Source organism: Xyrauchen texanus, chromosome 41 (assembly GCF_025860055.1).
Source record: "Xyrauchen texanus isolate HMW12.3.18 chromosome 41, RBS_HiC_50CHRs, whole genome shotgun sequence".
Lineage (NCBI taxonomy): Eukaryota > Metazoa > Chordata > Actinopteri > Cypriniformes > Catostomidae > Xyrauchen > Xyrauchen texanus.
In genome coordinates, this window is record NC_068316.1 from 1,291,309 (window position 1) to 1,301,308 (window position 10,000).

The 10,000-nt window shown below is 40.6% G+C and overlaps 1 protein-coding gene across 1 annotated transcript in view; it reads left to right on the plus strand.

Moving 5' to 3' along the window:
* Positions 1-10,000, plus strand: part of xylb (xylulokinase homolog (H. influenzae)) — a 47,877-nt gene that overhangs the window by 14,587 nt on the left and 23,290 nt on the right. Inside the window, exons 12-15 of the mRNA XM_052114226.1 lie at positions 3,208-3,323; positions 3,986-4,101; positions 7,181-7,254; positions 9,602-9,698. Coding sequence (XP_051970186.1) covers positions 3,208-3,323; positions 3,986-4,101; positions 7,181-7,254; positions 9,602-9,698 — 403 coding nt within the window. The remainder of the gene's footprint in view (positions 1-3,207; positions 3,324-3,985; positions 4,102-7,180; positions 7,255-9,601; positions 9,699-10,000) is intronic.

Sequence of the window (10,000 nt, forward strand, 5' to 3'; positions counted from 1 at the left end):
TGTTTGATCGCAAAATAACTCAAAAAGATCAGAAATGTGAACCGCTTCGAATTGAGGCTTTAAGTTTCGTCTTACCTTGTGTGTGTGTGGAAACATTTAGACCATGTGTGTTACAACTAGCCCCACGAATTTCTGGCTTTTTCTCTTACAGCCGAAACCAAAAATAGGTTTAATCCATTTTCGGCTGAAATTCCCATGCACTCCTAATAAAAAAACTCGGTGGGGCCAAAAGGGGGCGCTATGTCATTAAAAAAAGTGTACACTAAGTCGGGCATATGTGGTGTCGTTTGAAAGCTTAGAATCTGAACGTTTCATAGATACCCATCACTTCTGCATTTATGTTACTTAAAATAACAATATAAGGCCTCAAAGCATTTGCGTCGCAAATCCGCGCCACCTAGAGGTCATGTGGTATAGTTATTAATAAGAACATAAAAGTCTTTCAAATAGCACTTAAACAGACATGTTATATATCAAATGAAAGCTGTCATTCTCCAAAATGCAACAGCATAGTTTATTTTGTTGCCCTGATACCACACTTCAAACGATATTCAAAAGAATCACAAAGTGAAATATGATTTCTGTAAGGCATCAAAAACAAACGTCTCATTTATGCAGTAATCACTGCTGCTGAAAGTCCCAAATAGCTAAAAAATGTATATCAACTTTTACCTTAGGAAGTTTTCTAAAAAATTAGTAATTGTTTACTTGTCTGTGAACTTGATTAGCTGAAAAATCCAATGTTATATCTTAGATGTCCACAACAAAATATGGCATCCAGGAGTAAAAGCATGCAAAACAAATCACAGGAAATACATTTTAACTACTATTGATGTTATACTAATGTTATTGCAAAGGGGAGGATCTCGGCTTTCTAATGACACCTAGATTGAGCTTGTAGTCCACTCAGAGGCCGAGATATTCAATGAAATAATGAGGGTGTTGCTTGAACTGAACATTAGACTGAATGTCTATGGACGAGCACATCTGTGAGGGGTAAAATGTGTTAGAGCGCCCCCTACAGTTCACATCTGTGAGGGGTAAAATGTGTTAGAGCCCCCTACAGTTCACATCTGTGAGGGGTAAATGTGTTAGAGCCCCCTACAGTTCACATCTGTGAGGGGTATAATGTGTTAGAGCCCCCTACAGTTCATATCTGTGAGGGGTATAATGTGTTAGAGCTCCCCTACAGTTCACATCTGTGAGAGGTAAAATGTGTTAGAGCCCCCTACAGTTCACATCTGTGAGGGGTATAATGTGTTAGAGCGCCACCTACAGTTCACATCTGTGAGGGGTATAATGTGTTAGAGCTCCCCTACAGTTCTCATCTGTGAGGGGTATAATGTGTTAGAGCTCCCTACAGTTCACATCTGTGAGGGGTATAATGTGTTAGAGCCCCTACAGTTCACATCTGTGAGGGTAAAATGTGTTAGAGCCCCTACAGTTCACATCTGTGAGGGGTAAAATGTGTTAGAGCCCCTACAGTTCACATCTGTGAGGGGTATAATGTGTTAGAGTGCCCCTACAGTTCACATCTGTGAGGGGTATAATGTGTTAGAGTGCCCCCTACAGTTCACATCTGTGAGGGGTATAATGTGTTAGAGCTCCCCTACAGTTCACATCTGTGAGGGGTATAATGTGTTAGAGCTCCACCTACAGTTCACATCTGTGAGGGGTATAATGTGTTAGAGCCCACCTACAGTTCACATCTGTGAGGGGTATAATGTGTTAGAGCTCCCCTACAGTTCACATCTGTGAGAGGTAAAATGTGTTAGAGCCCCCTACAGTTCACATCTGTGAGGGGTATAATGTGTTAGAGCCCCCTACAGTTCACATCTGTGAGGGGTATAATGTGTTAGAGCCCCCTACAGTTCACATCTGTGAGGGATATAATGTGTTAGAGCCCCCTACAGTTCAGATCTGTGAGGGGTATAATGTGTTAGAGCCCCTACAGTTCACATCTGTGAGAGGTAAAATGTGTTAGAGCCCCCTACAGTTCACATCTGTGAGGGGTATAATGTGTTAGAGCTCCCTACAGTTCACATCTGTGAGGGGTAAAATGTGTTAGAGCCCCCTACAGTTCACATCTGTGAGGGGTAAAATGTGTTAGAGCCCCTACAGTTCACATCTGTGAGGGGTAAAATGTGTTACAGCGCCCCTACAGTTCACATCTGTGAGGGGTAAAATGTGTTGAGCGCCCCTACAGTTCACATCTGTGAGGGGTATAATGTGTTAGAGCCCCCTACAGTTCACATCTGTGAGGGGTATAATGTGTTAGAGCCCCCTACAGTTCACATCTGTGAGGGGTATAATGTGTTAGAGCCCCCTACAGTTCACATCTGTGAGGGGTATAATGTGTTAGAGCCCCCTACAGTTCACATCTGTGAGGGGTATAATGTGTTAGAGCCCCCTACAGTTCACATCTGTGAGGGGTATAATGTGTTAGAGCACCCCTACAGTTCACATCTGTGAGGGGTATAATGTGTTAGAGCCCCCTACAGTTCACATCTGTGAGGGGTATAATGTGTTAGAGCTCCCTACAGTTCACATCTGTGAGGGGTATAATGTGTTAGAGCGCCCCCTACAGTTCACATCTGTGAGGGGTATAATGTGTTAGAGCGCCCCCTACAGTTCACATCTGTGAGGGGTATAATGTGTTAGAGCGCCCCCTACAGTTCACATCTGTGTATTGTGATGGAATGTGCTGGAGGAAAAAAAATGTTTTTCTAGTACTTGCTGCCATCTGGAATAAAATGAGACTTTTTGGAGGCAGGTGGAGTGAACAGAATATATATATTTTTAAATTCTCTTTATCATAAGATTGTAAACACATGCAATATTATTAATGAATAATTGATTCTGAATTCTGAAAAAATCAGATACATTTTTGGCAATCAGTCCACAGTATGTGCAAATGGTGAGCTTTTAAATGTTTAGCTCTTGGAGTGGTGGTGGTGTAGTGGGTTAAAGGACATAACTGGTAATCAGAAGGTTGCTGGTTTGATCCCCACAGTCACCACCATTGTGTCCTTGAGTAAGACACTTAACTCCAGGTTGCTCCGGGGGGATTGTCCCTGTAATAAGTGCACTGTAAGTCCCTTTGGATAAAAGCGTCTGCCAAATGCATACATGTAAATGGTCAGAATAAGCTGAAATGTGGACTTTGTTCTCTTCAGTAAGCTCTGAATTCTGTTCTCTCTCCATCAGGTCAGTTTGGGCACCAGTGACACAGTTTTCTTGTGGATCAAGGATCCAAAACCCACCCTAGAAGGTCACATCTTCTGTAACCCTGTGGACTGCAGCGCATACATGGCTTTAATATGGTAAAAATGTCTGAGCCCCTGTGTAGGGCACATTGATGTACTTCGACAGTGTTGATGTTGTATTTGCATGTCACTGATTCTTGAGTCTTTTCTTGCCGTTCTCGTTGGTGCTTGTGGAATAAGCTCTTGATTTCTCCCATGCCAGTCGCTTTCTTCAGTCACTTTAGTGTTTGAGAATGAAAAGTAAGAAAGTGTAAATGTGTGTGTGTCTCTCAACTGACCTTGTTGAAGATTTGAAAATGACTTTTCAATGTTTTTTCTTGCCTTTCTGTATTTGATTTCTTCAGATAGTCTTAGATAGTGACTTCTGTTGCACTTTACCTGTCAAGGCAGAACATATAAAATGAGATTTTGGTAATGCTCTTTTTCTCAGCTTGTAAAATGGTCTATATAGAGAGTTGAAGAGGAACATCACACACAAGTGTTTGCCCTTGTGCATCTCTTCTTTTCACATGTAGAGCACTTGATGTATAATATGAAGATTGACCTCTTATACACAGTTCAGACATTCAAACACCGTCAGTCTGTCAGATGAGAGGAAAATATGAATATTTAGGCAGTTGATTGATAGAAAGTTAGAAACGTTTTAAGAGTGTTCACCCAAAAATGAAAGTTCTGTCAACGTTTAATAACCTTCATGTCGTTCCAATCCCATGTTTAAGCTTTAAGAATGGGTCTTTCACGCGAGAGAGGATCCGTAATGAATGTGCCGGTGGATCATGGGACAGTTTCTCCAGGGTTCTGAGGTCCACACCGATGGGCAACAATGGGAATATCGGTGATTAACTCTCACATACACTTCTGACCATTCAAACCCTCCTATGGTATTGAAAAATGGCACCTCTTTTTGGTATTCAACGTCATTTTTGATTGGATGGGTCAGATGTGTAACCCCTTTTTTTATGATGAAAAGTAGCGGTCGACCGATATATCGCCCAGGCTGATAAATCGGCCGATATTCCAGATTTCGATATGATCGCATCAGACGATACATTTTCCCCTTTGGCCGATTTTTTTTCTCATTCAAACTGATGTAATAAACCAACCTCACAAAACTTGAGCAGATCCAGCGTCCTGTGGAGCGATCATTTATTTACCTCTAGCACGTATTCTATCAGTCTATCCTCAACATTTCCCTGGATATATAAGCGCAGTGTAGTTCTAGCGGGAAGACTAGCAGCTGTACATCATCGCACCATTAGCTGGGTAACTCCCAGCCAATCACATGTAAGCCGTTGCTTTATAAGTCTGCTCACAATCTATCACATTGCCGTTTCTGTGTGCTAACACGCAACCTCCTCCACCCCACCACCACCGGTTGAGTCCCGTCCTGCACGGGGCTAGGCTCCTCGCCCCTGCCTCCTATCTCCGGCAGGATATGGCGGTTCCGAGTACAACTTCTTTGGACCGTCAGACGGGGCCTACGCCAAAGAGAGAGACATTACTTTTCTGTTTTATAATCATCAAATAAATGTCATCTTAAATTTCACTCAAGTCTGCGAGTCTTCCTGATAGAACTTTTCTAATGATAAATGGCAAGATATCACGTTTAAACGGATGTAATAAACCAACCTCACAAAACTTGAACAAACTTGTGGAGCGCTCATTTATTTACCTCTGTAGCACATAATCTAACAGTCTATCCTCAAATGGTAAATGGTCTGCACTTATATAGCACCTTTTTAACCTTAGCAGTATTCAAAGTGCTTTACACTGTGTCCCATCACACACACCAATGATGGCTGAGTAAGGTGCTAGTCTGCCATTGGGAGTAACTTGGGGTTCAGTGTCTTGCCCAAGGACACTTCGGCATGTGGAGTCATGTGGGCCGGGAATCAGAACCACCAACCCTGCGATTAGTGGCCGACCCGCTGTACCACCTGAACCACAGCCGCCCCTAAGGGATGTACAAAGTGTGTCTGTCTGTAAGAGTGTGTGTGTGTGTGTGTGTCTGTCTGTGTGTATGAGTGTATGTGTGTGTTTGAGTCTGTCTGTCTGTGAGAGTGTGTGTGTGTGTGTGTCTGTCTGTCTGTGTGTATGAGTGTATGTGTGTGTTTGAGTCTGTCTGTCTGTGAGAGTGTGTGTGTGTGTGTGTCTGTCTGTCTGTGTGTATGAGTGTATGTGTGTGTTTGAGTCTGTCTGTCTGTGTGTATGAGTGTATGTGTGTGTTTGAGTCTGTCTGTCTGTGAGAGTGTGTGTGTGTGTGTGTGTCTGTCTGTCTGTCTGTGTGTATGAGTGTGTGTGTGTTTGAGTCTGTCTGTCTGTAAGAGTGTGTGTGTGTCTGTCTGTCTGTCTGTGTGTATGAGTGTATGTGTGTGTTTGAGTCTGTCTGTCTGTGTGTATGAGTGTATGTGTGTGTTTGAGTCTGTCTGTGTGTGTGAGTGTATGTGTGTGTTTGAGTCTGTCTGTCTGTGTGTATGAGTGTATGTGTGTGTTTGAGTCTGTCTGTCTGTGTGTATGAGTGTATGTGTGTGTTTGAGTCTGTCTGTCTGTGTGTATGAGTGTATGTTTGTGTTTGAGTCTGTCTGTGTGTGTGTGTGAGTGTATGTGTGTGTTTGAGTCTGTCTGTCTGTGAGAGTGTGTGTGTGTCTGTCTGTCTGTGTGTCTGTCTGTCTGTGTGTGAGTGTGTTTATGTGTGTCTGTGAGTGTGTATGTCTGTCTCTCTGTGTCTGTCTGTCTGTCTGTGTGTGAGTGTATGTCTGTCTGTCTGTGTGAGTATGTATGTCTGTCTCTCTGTGTCTGTCTGTCTGTCTGTGTGTGAATGTATATGTGTCTGTGTGAGTGCGTATGTCTTTCTCTCTGTGTCTGTCTCTCTGTGTGTGAGTGTATGTGTGTCTGTGAGTGTGTATGTCTCTCTCTGTGTCTGTCTGTCTGTCTTTGTGAGTGTGTCTGTCTGTCTGTGTGTGTGTGTATGTATGTATGCCTGTGTGAGTGTGTATGTCTGTCTCTCTGTGTCTGTCTCTCTGTGTGTGAGTGTATGTGTGTCTGTGTGAGTGTGTATGTCTGTCTCTCTGTGTCTGTCTGTCTTTCTGTGTGAGTGTGTATGTCTGTCTCTCTGTGTCTGTCTGTCTTTCTGTGTGAGTGTGTCTGTCTGTCTGTCTGTCTGTGAGTGTGTCAGATTGCTGCCATCAGCTGGAAAACAACAGATTACTTGTAATGCCAACAATGACCAAAAGATGCTGTAGAGCTCCACTTACAGATGCCCTGGTTCTGTGTGTGTGTGTGTGTGTGTGTGTGTTGTGCATTTTGAGTGTGTTATCGTCTCAATCCTTCATTTCTGAGTGTTTGTGTTTAGCGCTGTGGCTGATAATTTGTTTTAACCTTTATTGACAAATGTTAAATAAATGCTCTGTGTTATAGTCTCACCAGTTCATGTGTGTGTGTGTGTGTGTGTGTGTGTGTGTGTGTGTGTGTGTGTGTGTGGACACCGATCAGTAATTTTACTGGCATTTAAAAAGTAACAACCAACAATCATGCCACGGTCCAAATCACTGAGATCACATTTTTCCCCATTCTGATGGTTGATGTGAACATTCACTGACGCTCCTGACCCGTATCTGCATGATTTTATGCACTGCTGACACACGATTGGCCGATTAGATAATCGTATGGATGATTGTTGTTGTCAGACAGGCTGGTTTGAGAATTTCTGGGATTTTCACACAAAACAGTCTCTAGAATTTCTCCAAATGGTGCCTAAAACATCCAGTGAGCATCAAATACCATAGGAGGGTTAACTTCTTAAAGGGAGAAGAAAATGATACCCATATATTTTAATGTTGATGTCAAAGCCTGAGCATCATAAATATGCTGCAATCCCATGTTGTCCTCGTCTTTATGTGTCCGTGTATTTTCAGGAATCTATTTTGACGTGATGGAGATTTCGCCCCCCGCTCTTGGCGTTCACAGATTTGATCATGATGGTCAAAGGGTGAGTCATCGAGCTGTTGTGTTGTAAATAAGCTGCGTGTGATTGCTTGTTAATGATTGATTTGCCCTTTTCAGCTTCATTTTTTGCGGCTGAACAGGTTTGCAAATATTCCGTCTGATCAGACAGTTGCTTAATTTGTGCTAATTGGGTCACCATTCAGTTCACCTGGCAGATGTTGCTTATTAACACACAAACACTTCTGTTCTGTCAGTGATACCTTCATTGTTTCACACAAAACATCTACACAATGTGAAAATAAGAAAGAAATGGGTACATTTTCATTCATAATGCACTCTTTCAGCTGGCTGTCTGGACACGCAGGATCCGTGCTTGAGGAGAGGAAAGCATTGAGATTTCCAACATTATCAACATTATCTGTAGGACCAATGACAATCACTTGTTTTCTCTTCATTCAAAAATAAAACGTTTTTGGCTAGCCAACCTTTTCATTTCCTCCAGGCAATCTAGAAGAGATTGTAATGCAATATGATCATTTCGTTTAGCCTGTAAGTAGATTTGAGTGTCATCAGAGTAGAAGTTGTGCTTCCTGATAGTGGAACCCAGAGGGAGCATGTAAAGAGAGAAAAGAGTTGGCCCAAGTACAGAGCCCTGTGGCACACCACAGGTAATGCGAACCACAGAAGAGGTACATTTGCCGAGCTTGACAGATAACAGGGTCAGTTAAATAGGATTGAAGAACATTCCCGTTTAAGCCCACGATTCTAGTCTGGAGAGCATTATAGCATGATCAACAGTATCAAACACTGGAGTCGGCTGAATGTCATTTTAAACTCTAAGAAGAGCAGATTCTGTGCAATGTAAAGATTTAAAACCGGACTCAAAGGTTTCAAAGATTTGGTTGTTCTTGAGAAATACCTGATGCTGCATATGCATAAATGTTCCATTATTTTGGAGATAAAGGGTAAGAAAGAGATTGGTCGGACATTATTTAAAACCGATGCATCTAGCGAGTGGCCGCTGCAATTTTGAGGCAGTCGGGGATGGACCCTGTAAACAGACATTTATTCAAATAGGACACCAGACCAGGATTTACTGAGTCTGCTATTTGTTTGAAGTACTGAGGATTAATAATATCATGGGGGCAAAAGGAGGGCATAAGACTGGCAGTTATTTCTATAACTGCATTCATTTAAATAAATGTCATTTTTTGTTTTAATATAATAAAATATGAATAATAAATATATACAATGATAAAATACATTTATTAGAGCTGTCAGAAGTAACGCGTTAACGCATGCAATTAATTTAAATATATAATGCGTATTTTTTTTTTGAAGGTACTTGTTCATTGAACTGTTGTATATAAGCAATATCACACTTCCAATCGTGCTATATGGCTCTATATCAGCACTGCTGTAATTACCAGTGGCACTCATCCTGCGGCTGAATCACAGCAGTGCTGATATAGGGCCATATCGCACTCATGCTCGTGTGATATTGCTTAAATATATAAATATTTTATTACATATTAAAATAATATTATAAATTATTGTAAAATGTTTACTATTATAAATATATTTAAGAAATATACAAAAATAAAATGCCACATTGCAAAATATCTTAATGGTCCTTAAATAGGCCTAATTTTTTATCACAATTTCTTATGTGAATATAAAGAGTATAATTTAGTTATACAACATTTTATATAATATTATATATATAAAAAAAAAATGATTAATTAAAAAAAGCAATTATGAATTAAAATATATAATATAATAATAATATTAATAATATATATTATATATTTCAATATATAAACATTTTATTACATATTAAAATAATTTGATATATTATTATAAAATGTTTACTATTATAAATATGTTTAAGAAATATACAAACATTGCAAAATATCTTAATGGTCCTTAAATATGCCTAAAAATAGTTTCTTTATATAATTATAGAAATTATAGAAACCATGTTTCCTGGTGGACTGACATAAATTATTTAAATATAAAAAATATTATTAGATTTAGATTTTTGGGGTAGATTCACTCATCTAAAGTTGCTGAATGGTTCATTGTGGATTAATTTAGTTTAATAGAGTTTCATTGTAGGTTTTTAAAGCACATAGATGCTTTTCTGTAGAAGCAGATAATAAAAACGTCTTTATGGAACTTCGAGGTTCTCCAGCACGACATTTAATGTTGATTTTTAAGAGTGTTTGGTTCAATCAGAAGTGTGCCGTTCTCTTCCTGTCGTTTCGGAGCAGCTTACGATGTCAGTTGAGTTCAGTGTTGCTCATCTGTGAAAATGCTAAAAATTCCTTCTGGGCAGAATCACCGTCTCAGGTTAAATGAAGTCCATCTTTGTGTTTGCTCTTGCATAGGTTGCTGCGTTTGCTCGGGAGGTGGAAATCCGAGCTCTGGTTGAAGGACAGTTCTTGGCCAAACGAGTTCATGCTGAGAAGCTCGGCTACAAGATCAGTGAGTGTGATATACATCTTGTGTTCTCGCTCGTGTCCGCTGGTCTTTTAGTGAGTTATCTCTGTCTGCTGTTGTTCCCTTCACTACCTCTCAATCATTACTGGTATTTAATTCAAGCATCTCTATTACTATTTCTCTCCGTTGTGTGGCCGTGAGCTTGGCGTGGGTGATTATAAAGTAATGCGAGACTCCGGCTGCCAAGAACCGCAGAAACAAACACACTTTAATTAAACTCCGATCAGCCACTGAGCATGGGGAATTTTCTCCTCGGCTGAAAGAAATTCCCCTGATTATTGGCTGAC